This window comes from Nicotiana tomentosiformis, chromosome 2 (genome assembly GCF_000390325.3).
Source record: "Nicotiana tomentosiformis chromosome 2, ASM39032v3, whole genome shotgun sequence".
Classification (NCBI taxonomy): domain Eukaryota; kingdom Viridiplantae; phylum Streptophyta; class Magnoliopsida; order Solanales; family Solanaceae; genus Nicotiana; species Nicotiana tomentosiformis.
The window spans coordinates 111,985,225-112,003,446 of record NC_090813.1 but is presented as its reverse complement, the minus strand read 5'-3'; the positions used below and the strand labels follow the sequence as shown (position 1 = coordinate 112,003,446).

At 42.0% G+C, this 18,222-nt stretch overlaps 3 protein-coding genes across 3 annotated transcripts; 2 read left to right on the top strand and 1 right to left on the bottom strand.

The window, feature by feature from the left end:
• The first annotated feature begins 3,533 nt into the window (after positions 1 to 3,533).
• Positions 3,534 to 5,249, top strand: LOC104095501 (uncharacterized). Its single transcript, XM_070193930.1, has 2 exons — positions 3,534 to 3,842; positions 4,626 to 5,249. Exons 1-2 carry the CDS (start codon positions 3,534 to 3,536, stop codon positions 5,247 to 5,249), a joined length of 933 nt encoding a protein of 310 aa, XP_070050031.1.
• A 1,270-nt stretch (positions 5,250 to 6,519) lies between these two features.
• LOC104095495 (probable inactive receptor kinase At5g67200) lies at positions 6,520 to 10,269 on the bottom strand. The gene is made up of 2 exons (XM_009601637.4): positions 8,451 to 10,269; positions 6,520 to 7,502 (listed from the first exon to the last, which is right to left on the bottom strand). The coding sequence occupies exons 1-2, from the start codon at positions 9,865 to 9,867 to the stop codon at positions 6,934 to 6,936; spliced, it is 1,986 nt and encodes a 661-aa protein (XP_009599932.1). The 5' UTR covers positions 9,868 to 10,269; the 3' UTR covers positions 6,520 to 6,933.
• Positions 10,270 to 12,935: 2,666 nt separating this feature from the next.
• On the top strand, positions 12,936 to 14,022 carry LOC104095503 (uncharacterized). Its single transcript, XM_070193929.1, has 2 exons — positions 12,936 to 13,136; positions 13,315 to 14,022. The coding sequence occupies exons 1-2, from the start codon at positions 12,936 to 12,938 to the stop codon at positions 14,020 to 14,022; spliced, it is 909 nt and encodes a 302-aa protein (XP_070050030.1).
• Positions 14,023 to 18,222: the final 4,200 nt, after the last annotated feature.

The following is an 18,222-nucleotide window of genomic DNA, read 5'->3' as shown; positions in this document are numbered from 1 at the left end:
AAGAAAACTCTGAGCATCCTCTGAAGCCAAACCGCTGAAAGTGGGAGGGTGGTACTTCTTGTACCTCTCGAGCCTAAGTTGCTCCCCCTCCAAAACTGTTGCCCTAGTCTCGGGCCGAACTGGGACAACTAGCTGCACTGGTATAGTCTTTGGGGCATAGTCAACCTGGGCCCGTGGCTCTGGGGTACGGGCGGTGGGAGTCTGTGCTCCTCCCCTGGCCTGAGATGTGGGAGGAGCAAGTGGAATCAACCATGCCTAAGCTAGAGTGCCAAACATGCTCAAAAACTAAGCAAGAGTCTCCTGAAGTGCAGGGGTAGTAACAGGCGTCTCAGGTGCCAGCTCTCCAACTGGAGCTACTGGTGATTCCTCTGCAGCAGCTCGTGCAGGTGCCCTGGCCGCACTACGTGGTCTTCCTCGGCCTCGGCCTCTTGTGGCTATAACAGAGGGCGCGGGTGTCTGATCATCGGATCCAATTGTGCGTGTCCTCACCATCTATGAGAGAATAGAAAGGCAAGGGTTTAGAATTTCGAAGTCAATAATGTGCACGATAAGGAATCAATGAAGTGAACATTTTCCTAACAATTCCATAGCCTCCCGAAGATAAGTACACGTGTCTTCGTACCGATCCGCGAGATTCTACTAAACCTACTTGTGACTCATAACACCTATGAACCTAGAGCTCTGATACCAACTTGTCACAATCCAAATTTCCTTCATAGGATATCGTGATGGCATCTAATCTCTAGGACTAGGTAAGCCTATCAATTATGCGGATACAAAACTGAAACTCAAATCTCAACATATAAAATAAATCAAACCGCGATTCAAATAGTTACAACTCCCAAAATCCGGTAGAAATAAGTCACAAGCTTCTAACAATTTATTCTAAGTGTCTCTATACATCAGGGTCTAAAGAGAATAAGGAAAGCAACATAATAAAGATAGAAGGGGATTCCGAGGCCTGCGGACGCTGGCAGATGTACCTTTAAGTCTCCGCATACGACTAGTTCACTGATGCCTGACCTGATAGAAAGTACCTGGATCTACACAAAAAGATGTGCAGAAGCGCAGTATGAGTACACCACAACGGTACCAGTAAGTGCTAAGCTTAACCTCGGTAGAGTAGTGACGAAATCAGATCAAGCCCTCCTGAAAATAATAAAAGACAGGATAAAAAGTTTAACGATATAATAATAATAAAATAACAATGGAAATTAATCAAGTAAATAGTATGTTACAATTTAACTACAAAGAATAAGAGCAAATAATACCTCGCAGAAGAAAAACAAAAATTTATAACTTTAAGGAAAATACAAAATAACCAAAGGCAAATGCAGCCAAAAAGAAATATCAACAAGGGCACTCCCGAGGTACTGCCTCGTAGTCCCAAATCATAAATAAAATCGCAATATCTTATTTTTCTTTATATCACCGCGGGAGCCTTCACATTTAATTTTATAGAAAATATTTTTTCCGAAATAACATCCCGCGTTTTAGCCACCCTTATCACACCGCATGACTTCTAGTAGTTCCCTTACTAGCCACGCGTAACAAGCCACCCTTATTTCACTGCATGCGTTTCAACACTCAGACCTTATACCACCACATGCGTATCAATATCACAATATATCACAATTTGAATCTCAAGTGCCCAAATATTTCAACTTGCCAATATAAATCAGCAACATTATTTCCACAATAAGGAACTCACTGCTCAATCACAATGAATACAAAATCTCACAAAATATTCGGAAGTGAATAACTCAACAAAAATAATATTTCACAAATTTAACACTTTGCCTTAATACCAAATTTTTTTAATGTCAAATACTTCATATTAATAATAATTCAATTAAGAAATTCAACTTTCAAATAATGAGCACAAAATAAAAGAAACAAAATTTCAACTAAACAGGTAAAGCAATTAGCAGGAAAAATGTCAGGCAAATTTCAAAATATAAAAATAGATCAATGATTAATATAACTGGATAAAATAATTTAATTAATGTGTAACAGAGATCTACACAATTTAAAACCAGAGTTTTCCACATTTAGTCAGTGTACACACTCGTCACCTCGCGTACATGACTTTCAACACATCACAATTATCATATCAATACCAATTCTAAGGGAAATTTCCCCCCCACAAGGTTAGACAAGGTTAGACAAGTCACTTACCTTGAACCGTGAAATTTTTTACTCTGTTATGCCTTTGTCTCGTGAATTGGCCTCTGAAAGCCTCGTATCTAGGCATAATAATTTCGATTCAGTCAATACAAATTATTGGAATTAATTCCATATGGAAATACTAATTTTCCAACAAAATCCGAAATTTAACTCAAAAATCGCTCGTGGGGCCCATGTCTCGGAACCCGACAAAAGTTACAAAATATAAACGCTCATTCAACCACAAGTTCAACCATAATAAAATTACTAAATTCTGACATCAACTCGACCTTTAAATCTTCAATCTAAACTTAGGGATCTTCACAATTTTTCCAACATAATCCACCAATTAAATGTTAACAATTATCATAGATTCGGGTACTTTTACCAAAATTGAGTTAAGAACACTTATCCTAATGTTTTCCTTGAAAAATCACCTCACACGAGCTCTTAAAATCCAAGTATGGGTAAAAATGACTAACCCCCGAATTATATGTTCTGTCCAGGTATTTTCGCATTTGTGGACCAATTGTCGCTTCTGCGGAGTCGCATTTGCGACCGCATTTCCGCTTCTGCGAAGAAGCACTGGAAAGCTCCCTTCGCACCTGCGGACAATGATCCTCTTCTCCGCAACTGCAGGTGTGACCCCATCTCCCGCTTCTGCGGTTCATTCCATCGCAGAAGTGCCTTCGCTTCTGCGGAGCTTGTTCCGCTTCTGCAACTCCAACTAGGCAACCCTTTGTCCGCTTCTGCAAGCCACAGCTCGCTTGTGCGAGTCCGCACCTGCGGTCAATCTCTCTGCAGGTGCGATGACATCATAAGCTGCAAAATTTCAGAATTTGCCTAAGTCTAAAAATTAATCCGATTTCGATCCGAATCACACTCGGGGTACTAGGGACCTTGTCCGAATATACCAACAAGTCTCGTAACATAACACGGACCTACTCGGGGTTTCAAATTACATCAAACAACATCGGAATTACGAATTGCGCCTCGAATCGCACTTATGAGTTTTCAAGTTTCAAATTTACAGAACTCGTGCCGAAACGTATTAAATCAAATCCGATTGACCTCAAATTTTGCACACAAATCATAAATGACATAACATAGCTATTCAAATTTTCAGAAGTGTATCAAAAGATGGAACACGACCTTTCAGATTTTTCAATTGTCTGGCAAGCCACAAGTACTTTAATACAGTGGTAGAACAATGCTTTACAAGCAATGGCAAGGGGTCAACTATGATTAATGTCTAGAAAAAAACTCAAAGCACTGAAGTGGACCCTACAACAGCTGAACAAACAAGAATTTATTGTAGGTAGTAATATAAAGCTGGCTAGGAGAAGTTGGAGACCATACAAGCACAGATGAGTACCCCAGACAATTATTCAGAGGCTATCCAACAGGAGAAGATAGCCAAAATGGAACTGGAAAAATGGTCGATGGTAGAAGAGAGCATATTAAAACAAAAGTCGAGCGTACAATGGCTTAAACTAGGAGATTCAAATACTACATACTTCTATGCTTGCATGAAAAACAGGCAGACACAAAATCATATTAGCAAGTTGATCAACAGTGCAGGGCAAATAATACATAATGTGGATGAAGTGAAAGAGAAAATATTAAAGTTCTACAAAGGATTGCTGGGCACTGCAGCACCTCAACTACCTGCAGTGGTACCAGATATAATGCATAATGGATACACACTCAATCGAAGCCAATAACTGCAGCTCATTCAACCAGCCACAAAGGAGGAAATCAAGCAGGTTGTAATGGATATTGATAACAAAGCATCAGGGTGATGGATACAATGCTTTCTTCTTCAAGAAGACACGGCCAATTATTGAGGAGGAAGTCACTAAAGCAGTAGTGGAATTCTTTACTTCTACAGAAATGTACAGAGCTATCAATTGCACTACCACTACATTGATACCAAAAGTAAAGAACCCTTCCACCATTAAGGAGTTCAGACCAATCTCATGCTGCACAGTGCTTTACAAGATAATATCTAAAGTCCTAACATCTAGACTACAAGGAGTTATGGAAGATCTTATAGATAATTGTTAGATTGCCTTGGTGCCAGGTAGAATGATTACTGACAACATCATCAAGATCCATGAGCTAGTCAAAGGATATGGAAGGAGGAATATTTCACCAAGATGCATGCTCAAAATAGACATGCAGAACGCATATAACTATGTTGAGTGGGTATACATTGAGCAAGTATGAAGCTTCTGGGATTCCCTGAGATCTTTGTCAAATGGATATTTATATGCACAGTATCCTACTCAGTAATTATTAATGGTAGGCCATCTGAACCTTTTGAGGCAAAGAAAGGACTGAGGAAGGGGGACCCCTTATCCCTATTCCTTTTTTGTGATGGCTATGGAATACCTAAGCAGACTGCTGAAGCCCGTGAAGGACAGTAAGGAGTTTAATTTCATCCTAAATGTGCAAAGGTCAACATAGTACAATTAGGAAATGCTGATGATCTCCTCCTATTTTGCAAAGGAGACCTGCAATCAGTGAAGGTTCTCCACAAAAAATTCCAGGCTTTCTCTGCAGCTTCAGGGCTAATAGAAAATGCTAGCAAGAGTTGTGTTTATTTTGGTGGTGTTTGTAGCATGACTCAGCAACACATTATGGATATGTTGGGGTTCTCTAAAGGGGATCTACCCTTTAGGTACCTGGGAGTACCACTGAGCACAAAAAGATTAACAGTTATCCAGTGTGAACCCTTGATAGAGAAGATGTTAGGAAGAATCAATAGCTGGACAACAAAGTTTTTGTCATATGCTGGAAGAGCAATGCTAGTTAAGAGTGTATTATTCTCTATCCAAATATTCTGGGACCAAGTGTTCATCATGCCTAAGAAAATCATTCAGTTCATAGAGGCAATTTGTAGGAGATTTTTGTGGACTGGTGTTGCTGAGCCTACAAAGAAGGCACTGATTGCTCGGGACAAGATGTGCACCCCAAAGGTGGCAGGTGGGTTGAACTTCATTAATGTGGAACTATGGAATAAAGCAGCCATTGCAAGCTCTTATGGAATATATGCACAAAGGAGGAGAAATTGTGGGTAATATGGGTGCACTCTTACTGCATCAAAGCAAAGATTGTATGGGATACATGCCCAAAGAGTGCATCATGGGGTTATCCAAAAGATCTTCAAGGCAAAGCATTACCTAGAAGCAACAGGATATATCATGGAAGATGTTCAACAGATGGAGGTATTCTCTACTAAGAGAATGTACAAAGCCATGCAAGGAGAATTTTAGAAGGTGCCATGGAGGAAACTGATTTGCAACTACCAGGGATTTTACCTAAATGGATATTCATCCTACGACTAGCACTGCAAGACAGGTTCTCTACAAAAGAGAGATTAGCAAAATAGGACATTATCTCAGACCACATATGCTCATTGTGTGGACGTGAGAATAAAACACTGCAACACTTATTTTTTAAGTGTGAAGTGACTGGTTATATATGGCAGAAGTTGCTGCAATGGCAAAGCATATAGAGAAGGAAGAAGGATTGGCAAGAGGAGCTGAAATGGATAGAGCAGGTTGGCAAAGGCAAGAGTGGAGGGGCATCAATATGCAGAATGACTCTAGCAGCAACAGTATATCATCTTTGGCAAGAAAGGAACAATGTGATTTCCAGAGTAAGAAGAGGTCGGCCACAGCAATCCTAAGACTTATCATTCAGGAGATCCATGTCAGGGCAAGTTTGTTTCCTAAACTAGTGAGGAACCTGAACAAGCTGAACTGGTATCCTGACTAATACTAGAAAGACTAGAAGTACTATGGTAGGAAATGCTGGAACGAATAGACAACTCATACCTGGGGCACCATGTCCAGTTGGAGTTGCGCTAAGGATAGTCTGATCTGTATGAATTGTAAATAATTATACTTGGTAAATAAAATCATTTTACTTACCAAAAAAAAATATTATTAAACCCCGGAGCTGTTCTAATTCGATTCAGACAGGTTTTTAGATAACTCCCATCTGTTTGTTTGAGACCGAGTGTATGACTATTCTTATTTCCCAGGGGCTTATATAGTCATTAGACTCTCTAACCCTATAGATACTGACTGCCCCCTTCTAGTGGCAATACTCGTGCTATGAACGAACAAAAGGAAAAACTCGCAACACTTTGATACATGATTTCTCTTGGTATACACACTTTACTATCCTCTTCTTCTGCTAAGTTGATACCAAGCCATGCAGAAAAGGCTTTCCACTAGAAGTTCAGGATTTGCAGATTTGGGTAGCTTTACCATTCAAGATTATACAACATCCTTCTGCCATTAAGGATAAAGCAAGTGCATTTTAAAGTTCCTTAGAGAAAGAACTAACCAAAACCGCCTAGTAATATATAGACTATGCAGATGCAAACAATTCTCCCTGAAAATATTGGCCTCCATATGTTTGTGACAAAAAAAAAAAGAAGGATTTCAGGAGGGGTACAAAATGTGTGCCATAATCATCAATGACTAAGTTGTCTTATGTTCTAGCAGATCGACCTTAACCTATCGGTTTTAGGTTGTTTACTGAGTAGTAAGATACAAGCACCATTAACAGCTGAAGAGTCATTTGGTCAATCTGGGCAAAAGTCAATAGCCAATCTGTTGTCAATTAATGGCACTTTGCCAAAGGAGGAGACACAGATAAATGATTTCATTATCCGAATTGTTTTCAGGTGTGACACTTACAATTGACCATGCACCCTCGCTGGTTAATGGTGTAACTGCAATTCAGAAGAAGCTATGAATATCCAGTATGTTCATCCCTTTTGTTATTCTCCACCATTGCATTATCCTTTATATCTTGTATCATTTTCAAGATTTGCCTCATTGTTGGTCTTTGTTCTGGTGATGTCAAGCTACATATACTAGCAAGGTCAACTAGCATTGCGAGCCATCTATCCTCCTCATTATCATCCTCCCTCATAGCTCTAACCCAATCTGCCATATCAGGGGGAGAGAGATACGGATGCTGAGATGGAGGTTTACCCGTTAAAAGCTCTAATAACAGAATGCCATAGGCATAGACGTCAGACCCTGGAGTGGCTTTTCGTGCAGATTTGCGAACTTCTGGTGCTTTATAGCGAGCTGCATCAGGATCATCATCGGAAGAAATGTCTGCAAGCGCGATGAGGGAGTAGTCTGTTAGACAGGCCTCAAAATCAGACCCTAGAAGCACATTTGAGGACTTCAAGTTGCCATGAGTGAGCTTTGATGCTTGATGTATGTAAGCAAGACCCTGAGCCACATCTTCTGCTATTTTTAGACACGATGTCCAGTGAAGGGGCTTTGCCCTTGTCGATCTTGACCCTGCCACGTAAAACAGAAAATAGGACACAATAGGTAAGATACAACAAAATCTTAGTATTTAGGTGAAGGAAGCATCATTTTAAACACACAAATTACATAAAAAGTCCATTGATAACAACGAACATGGAAGAGCGATATAGAGTGCTCCTATGTATCTTCCTAATTTTATCCGATGTACACGAAGGAACAGGGTGCTCTAGAATAGTATCATTGAACTTTTTCTTCTCTAAATTAACAACCTTTCATCTAACGGTTTTCACATAGGTAAGTTGAATATGTAAGAATGTAAGCACATTTTGGTTAAGGAAAAGAAACACAAAAATTAAGGATAACATAAACAACATTAACCCAAGGGTGTGGCTAACAATCAAAAGTGGATGAAAACCGGTACATGTGCTAGTGTGCGCGGGCTCGAGAGAAAACAAAACTAAGGAAAATATTCTAGTCAACAGAAAGGAGAGACGGAGCAAACACATAAACATAAATATCAAAAGAAAGACACAAGGACCATTTGCCTTAATAAAAAATGAAAGGTAGTTGGGGGAAATAGACTAGTGCAATCAACCCATACGGATCAGTCAGTGACAGCCTGAAACCAAAACACACTACTATTTGACTGCCCTGTGAACGCAAACATTGCAATTGTCGGTAGTGAGCTCAGTGGGATCCCATATTAAGCATCCAAACTAAAAGCTAAAAAAAGACTCTCTGCTACTGCAACCACTGAATGATCCAAAAGACTACAGCCCACTTCTGTCCACAAAAGAGAAAAATGCTACTAGTTGTTTGGTGCAGACAACTCACTCTTCCACTGCTTCCTCTTTCCACAGGTCCACCAAATTGACTCCACAGTCCACATAGACCAATTAACAAAATGACCACACACACAAAAAAAATGAAAAATAAAACCATTTCAAATGAGTAATCAGCAAAGTTAGAAACTTTTACCATGAATGAGATTGAAGAGACTGCCATTAGGCTGATAATCATAGATAACAAGCCTTTCTTGTTTAGCCTGAAAGTATGCCCTAACTGCTACCAAATTCGGGTGCCGTAACATTCCTACTTCCTCCATGTGTTGCTCAAACGCTTCCCCGCTCGTAATTGAAGTTTTACAAGCATCCAATCGCTTTACTGAAACTATCAATTGACTAGCCATTACAGCTTTATACGTTGTTCCAATTGTGCCCCTCCCAAGTAGCTCTGCTGACGCTCTCATTAGTTGCTCTAAATTATACAACTCTGTTTCCCCTGAACAAAATATCAGATTTCCACTCTTTAATTGCTGTTGAGAGACTTGAGCCACTTTCACTTCCTTTTCTAATTTAATCTCTAATAATTGGCTATTATCAGCTGGAGCAGAAGTAGTCGCGTTCACTGCATTGTTCGTAATGGTCTCAATGGCACATTTTGTTGCTTTCGGTTCAGTTTCACTTTCTTCTCTTCTCTTTTTCACCAAAGCAAAAAGACACAGAACAGCTGCAATTAAAATCAAAGTTCCGACCACAAAACCCAAAACGACACCAACTTTTTTGTGCTTATGCTGAGGCGGAGGAGTAAGAAGTAGACCCTGTGACTGTGCATCTTGGTATAACGGTGAGGGCCGGGGGGAGGCAGCAGCTGAAGGCGAATCAAAGAATGGAGTTGACGGGCAAGGGGTATTAATAACTTTACCACAAAGATTAGGGTTCCATAAGAATGAGCGTTCGTTAAATTTCTTCAGAGTCGGAGTAACAGGTATTGAACCAGTGAGGTTATTTTTTGACACATTGAAGATTTGAAGTTGGGTTTGGTTCAAGGGCGGAATCGAACCGGTGAACCAGTTAGAATCAAGCCGGAGATAGTTCAACCGGTCTAGAACAGTAAGCTCAACAGGGAGTGAACCGGAGAGATTATTATGGGACAAATCGAGGATAATGAGGCGGTGAAGAGAAAGAAGAGGAAGAGGAAAAGTTCCAGAGAAAAAGTTATGATCAAGAAACAGAGTTTTAAGGTTTGTAAGACCAGAAAGGTCAGGGATAGGACCAGAAAGTGAATTGTTCCTAAGATTAAGGATTCGGAGTTGGTCAAGATGAGTTAAAGTGTTGGACTGGAAAGTACCTCTAAGACCAAAACTTTGAAGAACAAAACGTACAATACGACCTTGCACACATTTCACTCCTTGCCATTGACAATAGTCAAAACGCTCGTTAAGTGTGTAAAGAAGCTTATTGTCAAGGTCAGCTTTGGATTTGAAGGATAATAAAGAAACAGCGTCGGAGGGAAGTAAAGAGTTTAAAGGTGCAGATGGTGTAGTAGAAGAAGAACAAAAGTAGAAACTAGAAAATAGTTGAAGGAAGCAGAGAACAAGCATCAATGGGAACATTGCAAGTTTTCAACTAACAAAAGCCAGTGTTTGGTTTAGTGACTAAAGGTCAAGTTAGTGTTTGTTTGTCATGTTGTTTGGTTTAATGTAAGAAACGAGGTTTGAAAAAATGGACTGAATTTTGGGAGACAGTGAGCTATCGGTTTCCGAGAGGGGGGGAGAAAAGGGGGGTAGTAGGGGGTGAAGGAGAAGTAGTACTTTGTTGCGGAGCAGCTGGCTTAAAACATGGGTCAGTTGTCACGTGAAAGGTAAGAGTTTTGAAGAAAATTTGGAAATTGTTTGGGTATAGTCATTCGTCCGTCGCTCTGAAACTTCTGCTAATTTTATAGTCATTTTGTTTATTCAAAGGCCCGTGAATGTTTCACATTTTTGAATGTCTTAACACACTGCTACCTACATTCCCCATTCCTGTTGTATTTAAAATTCTTTGCTTTTGCATTAATGAACAGAATGCTAAATTCTTATAGTAACCAACTTGGATTTAAATAGTTAAATGAAGCTAATTATGAAATTTTCAAGTTTGATAAAAATGTGTCAAATACTTGGGACATTGTAAAATAATAAATTATATATATATATATATATATATATATATATATATATATATATATATATATATATATATATATAAAAGATTATGTGCTAATCAATTTTTAAGTTTATAATTTTGTTTGAAGGTGGATTTTCATTGAATTAGAATTGTTTTTGTTTAACCAGAAATTCGAGTAACAATTAAACTTATTTAGTGATTTTAAGGATACGTGATTTAATCGTATGCCAATCGATAAACAAGAAATTGAATAGATAATCTGAATAGTAAAATAAATCAAATCAGTGTTCTAGCAGTGCTTTCGACCTCGATTCGAGATGGTCTCGAGGTTGGGTAACAAGAACAGTAAAGAACAGAAAATAAACAATGATGAACCGTAATGGATAGTAAGTGAAATAGAGAGCAGCGTTTGTGTATATTCTTATCAGTCAAAAATTCTCCCTACAAATGAATGGGGTCCATCTTTATATAGTAGAGGAATCCTAAATAAGTTATAATTCTAATAACGGAAATAAATCTCATGATTGGTATCAATAACCGCTTAATTCGATCTGTTCCGGGATTTCCGCCTAGATCTTCGGTTGGTTGCTAATATCTCGCCATTCCGTTATTTTGTTCGGTCTCGATCTTCAGCGAGCACTTCGATCTTCATGCTCCATACTCTGCCATTGAGCTCGAGCCCGATCTATTATGAGGTTACTCTCGAGGTAGCACCTCGTGCCTATGAAATCGGACATGCCCGATTTCGACCGTATACAGATAGCCCCCGCGTTTCTTGGAATAAAATGATAAGAAACGGATTGAGCCTCAATTTTCTGAAACCTCGATCATGACGTCGTCCTCATGACGTAAGCGACGGATGTGACCGAAACGTCCTATCAGTTCAGTTCCCCAAATCATTAATGCCTGTTAGTTAGCGATCGGCCACTAGCGCCACCGAACCGTCGTCGTGAGCCTATAAATACCCGTTCCTTCATTGAATCAAACTTTACTTTTGCTCTAATCAAACCTCTAAGTCTTCTCACTCTTTTCGTCTTCTCCTTTTCGTCGTCTGTAGAGCCACCTTCATTAGCACCAAAACCACTAGTTTTTCATCTTCTTTCGCCCTTCTTTACTTATACCAATGGAAAAAACCTCAAAGACTGTACCGCAGAAGGAGAAAGCTTCTTGCTCCTCTTCCCGGCCATCCGGCGACAAGGCGCCGGTGGAGCCGCTTCCCCACGAGTACGTTCCCGGCCCGTGCACTCTAAAATCTGACTTTAAGGTCAAAAACCCTTCATCGATCCTGGGCCGATGCGAGCATGTATCGATGTACATGTGCTCGATAACGAAGAGCCACCTCAAGTCCATGAAGAGGGACTGCAACTGGGGGGCCGAGGTCGTGGTGTATATTCCTGCCCCCGAAGAAAGCATCATCGCTTATGTGGAGGGGTTCCTAAGTGTTTACACTTATCCTTTCACATTGGGTCCCCTTGACCCAGTGATTATTGATCTCTGTAAAAGATATCAGATCACCCTTGGCCAAATCCACCCTTCTCTATGGCGCATAGTAATCATGTTGCGCTTCTTTTCTAACAAGGCCGAGGGGCTGGAGTTTACTTTAAATTACCTCATGCGGTTGTAACGGCCTCGAATCTATCGAGGACTAATCATGCTCCAACGCCGGGCAACGAAGGCCTTGTTCTCAAACATCGACGATGACAAGGATCGGGGTTGGATGAACTATTTTATACGGGTAAGGACTCGCGACATTGTCCCGGAGGAGAAGATGTCATTCCCTAAGGAGTGGAACTTCGACCGTAAGTGATCATTTAAACTTTGTTCTTCGTCCCTTCTTCGACTTCACCTAATATACCCTTTCGACATGCAGCTATTCCTTGGATGCCTCAAGCGGTGCCTGACCTCGAAGATTGGGTTCGGAAGTTAGCCTCAACTTCCACTTATGCCGAACGCGCATGGCGTGATTTGGCAAGGGGCATATGGGAGACCAAGAACCATGGTAAGGATCTCATTTTTCATGTTCTGAAACACTTTTTGTACTTCATTCATCACTAATTTTCATTCATGCAGGACTGACCAAGGATGTCATTTTGAGGCCCTCGAGTGGCAAAGAGGTAACCAAGTCCCCGATTCCGAAGCCGGGGAAAGACAAGAAGCGGAAGAGTGCCTCGCAGTCCGAGGACCCCAAGACCAAACCTCGAAGGGTAAGGATAAAAGTAATCGCTCTCATGATAGACTCGGTCCAAAAACTGAGAGACGAAGAAGAGGAAGAAAAGGAAAATGCCTTAGCACAGACGGCCCGACCTAGGAAAGCCGTCGAGGTCACCAAACCTTCTGAGCCAATGGCGGCTGCTAAAATCAAGCCCCGTGTTGAGGAGGCTTCCAAAAAAAATCGGGTGAGGATCCCGAATCATCAGAGGTTGAGATCGTTTCTCGGCCATCTGCAACTACACCGGGCGGGGCCGGTTCTGAGACCCCGAAGATCGGTCAGAGCTTCCTGAGCGACTTGTTCGGGACCATGACAGCATGTCACTTGCCTTCTCTTCCGACTTTTTCTCAGGAGGCACTAAGTGAGGCTCGAGAGTTGAAGACCCTTGATATAGGCGGAGGCTCTAGTGCAGGGGATCCCTTTCGGGATTGCTTTACTAGATTCGATGATGCCTCTGATACTAGTGACGTTTCTATTCTTTTAGAAGAGGCCCAACGTCTCTTATCTCGGGTAAGAATCAGTTACTGCACTTCTTTTCTTTACTCTTTTTTCTCTAAATCTGACTTGTGTTTTCCTTTTTTTGTACAGGCCTTCACCAAGTTTCGAACTGACCTTAGCTAGTGTGAAACCGAGCTCCAAAAGGTCTCGGAAGAGAGGAACGCTCTGAAGTTTCTTTGTGGCCAAAAAGGACGAAACTATAAAGGACCTTCACACGGATTTGGCCAAGGTTCATGAGGAAGAGGCCGAGCTAGATAAGCAGGTAACCATCCTTTTGATAGAGTATGGACTCGACCCAACTGTGGAGGCTAATACTTCACTATCTAAGCTGCAACAAAATGTCGAAAGGATCGAGCTGCTTCGGGGAGAAGTCGATCATGTCAAGGCCGATTGTGATCGGTGGAAGGAGAATATAGACCGCCTGGCTGCAGAAAACGAAACTACCTTGAACAAATTATCATCGGCCGAGGTTCAACTTCGGGGCATCAAAAAGAAAAGTTCGGCCCAAGCTAAGAGGATCGAGGAGCTTGAAACCGGGCTTACTGAGGCCAAGGCAGTGGTCGAAAAGACAAAGGTCATGGCGGACAAGTCCCTTGCCATATATCGGGCCGATGTTGAGGCTGCTCCAATGCAGGTAAGGGAGGCTTCTGACCGAGAGCGATGGATCATTGACTCGGCAAAGTGTCAATCCCGGAGGGAAACCCTCGAGGAAATCCATGCTCGAGGTTTTGACCTCTCCGAAGAGATAGCCCGAGGCAAGGTGCTTGAAGCTGAAGCCAAGCAGTTTGCCTCCTTCGATGACGAAAACGATGATGAAGAAGGCAGTCGAGGCGGATCTGATGAGGGGCCTGAAGAAGAAGTTGCTCCCGGAGAAGAGGTCGAAACCGGCCGTAGTTAGGACTTAGTTTCTCTTTTTGTAAGACCTTGATCGGTCTCTTGTACATAACCTTTTTTATCAATATATAATAAAAAAACTTCTTTTGAATGTCTTCTCAGTTTTATGTTCAAACATATTTTGTGCTTTTGCCTTGTGAAAATTTTGTTGTTACAGCCTTTGTAATTGAGTGAACACTAGCTCGAACTTAAAACAAACCCTTAGGTTTTGTAGGCACGCAAGGGGCGAGTCCCTGAGCTCAATAATATGTTTGAGATTTCGGATGGCTTGATCGATGCCATGACCGCACTATTTTTATAACTAAGTTCGAGTAAGTTTCGAACTTAGAATAGAACAAACCCTTAGGTTTTTTATCAAATAATGGGTAATTTTTGAACTTACAGTAACATATCCCTTAAGGTTTTATGGCGGATCTTTGAGCTAAATTCAAGTCAGCTTTATTTGAACTCGGAATAGTGGATCCCTTAGGTCCGAGTTGAGTGAGAACAAGGTCTAGAACTCTAAATGTATTGGCCCATAGGCCCTTTTAGGTTGGGCCCATATGGCCTCTAAAATATGGCTATTATTTTCCCCTTACGGCTTAAAAGACTTAGTAAAAATTTCTTTATGCCTTAGCATGTATTTTTTTTTTACCCATTGGGTTTTTGAGGGTCCGATGTCGGTTGAAACCCTTTTGTTTTTTGCTCCTTAGTACATTTGTGTTAAGATAATTTGATACCGCTTAAGGTTTTTCGAGGGCTATTTTTATCGAAGCTCATTTGATTATTTGCCGAGGGTAGCCTTTTTTAACCATTTTTTCAAAGAACTTGAAGGTCTATCGTTATTGCGGAATTCGGATGTGTCCGAGCCGCGTTATTTAGGCTGTAGCCAAGTAAACAAAACCTTCAAAATTCGAGAGGATAGAATGCAAAGGTATTTGGACAAGCTGCAGGTAACTTTGCACTGTTTCAAGGAATGGACTTTATAGCATGTACCTCGAGAACAAAATAGTGAGGCTGATGCACTTGCAAACTTGGGGTCATCGATCGAGGAAGATGAGATCAACTCGAGGACTGTCGTTTAACTCTCGAGATTTGTGATCGAGGAAGGTCATGCCGAGATAAACTTTACAAGATTAACCTGGGATTGGAGGAATAAATATATTGAATACTTGAAGAATGGAAAGCTCCCATAGGACCCTAATGAGTTGAGGACCCTACGAACCAAAGCTGCTCGATTCACATTGGCTGAAGATGGAACATTATACAGAAGAACATTCGATGGACCATTGGCAGTGTGCTTAGGACCATGAGGCACCGATTATGTTTTACGAGAGGTCCATGAAGGCACTTGTGGGAACCACTCCGGCGCCGAATCACTGATTCACAAAATCATTAAAGAAGGATTCTACTGGGATAACATGGAAAAAGATACTAAGGAGTTTGTTCCAAAATATGATAAATGTCAAAGGTTTGCACCGATGATCCATAAGCCCGGAGAACAACTTCATTCAGTCTTATCCTCATGGCCATTCATGAAATGGGGGATGGATATCGTCGGCCCTCTTCCATCGGCCCCAGGTAAAGCTAAGTTCATTTTATTTATGACTGACTATTTCTCTAAATGGGTTGAAGCACAGGCGTTCGAGAAAGTGAGAGAAAAAGAGGTTATAGACTTCATCTGGGATCATATCATGTGTCGATTTGGGATACCCGCAGAAATAGTATGCGACAATGGTAAATAATTTATCGGCAGTAAGTGACAAAATTTCTCGATGACCATAAAATAAAAAGGATATTGTCAACACCGTATCTCCCTAGTGGGAACGGACAAGTCGAATCGACGAACAAGACTATCATCCAAAACCTGAAGAAAAGGTTGAACGAAGCTAAAGGGAAATGGAGAGAAATTCTGCCTGAAGCCCTTTGAGCATATCGAACAACATCAAAGTCCAGTATAGGGGCAACTCCGTTTTCCTTAGTATATGCCTCTGAAGCCTTAATTCCAGTCGAAGTCGGAGAACCCAGCACAAGGTTTCGACATGCATCGGAGGAATCGAACCACGAGGCTATGAATACTAGCCTCGAATTATTAGATGAAAAATGAGAAGCGACACTCGTTCGAATGGCTGCACAAAAGCAACGAATCGAAAGGTACCACAATAGAAGAACTAACTTTCGCTACTTCGGGGTCGGGGATTTAGTCCTAAGGAAGGTCACCATCAACATTCGAGATCCTAATGAAGGGAAGCTCGTCTCGAATTGGGAAGGACCCTATCAAGTCCTTGATATAGTCGGAAAAAGGGTCTTATAAACTCGGAACGATGGACGGCGAACCACTGCCAAACAACTGGAACATATCACTTCTCAAACGATATTATTGTTAAGGTATGACTTTCTCCCTTCTTTCGTTTATATATATTCGACGCTAACTCATTGTAGGAGTTCGACCAATGACATCGATACCTCAGGTTTTAAAGTACGTGTTGCACTCTTTTTTCCTTAGATTGGTTTTTATCCCAACTGGGTTTTTCCGGTGAGGCAACAATTATGTGCTACCTGAGGACAATTCAATAGTATCCAAGTGTCACGGGCCCAAATCCTCACGTTGGGTAGCGGCACCTGCTCGCCCGTGCGGCGCCCGCGGCTCTCCTCGCCGTGGGCCAGCCTACTTCCTGTCCCAGGATTCCCCAAGCACGATCTTGTGCCTGTTGGTGGGGCTCACCCGCAGGCTCGCCCCAACCTGTGCCGCCCGTAAGATGCCTAGGTCCTTGGCCCTAGACATGTCGTGGCTCTTCATCTTAGGATCACAATCCATGCGCGCCCTGGGGGATTGGCTTAGGACATGTCTTGTCCTTAGCCTAAGACTGAGCATCACTCCCGCGTGCACAGCCCAATCCTCAAGCTTGACACTCGCCTAGTGCATCCGCGACTAGCTCGTGCCTCGCCCGAGTAAGGCAACCTTTAGCCCTTGGCCATTGTCATGCGCGTCTTTCGTGCCATGCCCATACATAGCCCTCTTACAGCATGCTTCCATTCTGAAGTAGTGCAGTGTCGCCCATACCTGCACCTTTAGGCCAACGGACCCTTGCTTGCATGGTTGAACCAAAGCCATGCTCACAAGTCGACACATGATGCCCCTATGACAGGTGCGTCAAGTATCCAATCGGCACGAAGGTCTCGTTCTAACATTCGGCAGCCCGCGGGGCTGGCCGTTCCACACATCGATCCTCCAGCACCACTTTGATGCCCAACGCAGGCCCGAAGGCGTTGCGCCGCCCATAGAGTTTCCCTAACTCGTATGGGTGCCTTTGACACTCCTTTTGAGTTATCTAGGCAGGCCCTTGAGGTTGCCCCCAAGGTAGCTCGTTCTATACGGCTCGGTGACAGCACGCATGGGGGAGGCAGGTCGGAACTTTCATCACCTATACCCCCCCCTTATATATGCTTAAAATGAAAAATCCCAAGTTTCCCGAGTAGACTGCTCTACGTCAGACCATTAGAAGGACCTTTTCTCACCAGTTCTTGGCCGAAATCACAACTCCAAAATGCGAGTTGTGACACAAGGCTTCTTTGCAATCAACCTCGAATACTGGAGGGCATCACCCTCAGATGTTATATTCTCAAGAATAGTATCAAAGGGCCTCGATAGGGAAGCTTTGTAATGGGCCAAACGGTCAAGTAAACCGTGTCTATATAGATTAGTCGAGCCCCGATGGCAAATCATGTGCGCATGTATAAATTATTCAAAGAAGCATTCTCTCTTCATTAAACATTTTGTGTCTCGAAGAAAATTCTCTACTATACAAACCTCAAGCTTATGAAATTGTGAGAAACGGCTCAAGAGCCAAAGTGTAAATATGCACTCGGGGACTGCCATCGATGATAGGCATATTCGAGTTATCTAAATTCAAATTCATAAGACCTGAAAGAGGCGCCCCTCGATCTATAGGCCAAGTCCACCGTTCTCGGGGACTAACATTTCAAACAAATTCGAAATGTTATTGGAAAATAATCCTAAGAGGCATACCCGAAGGCTACTGCCAAACTAAAGGCTACAGCCTACAACCAGTAAAGAGTCATAGTTGGCTTCAATGACTTCCGCCCTCAAGCTTTTAGCTAGCTCTAGACCTACAATCATGGCCTCGTACTAGGCCTCATTGTTAGTCAACCTAGAAGTTTTGATAGATTGCCTAATAGTGCTACCCGTGGGCGGCTTCAAAAT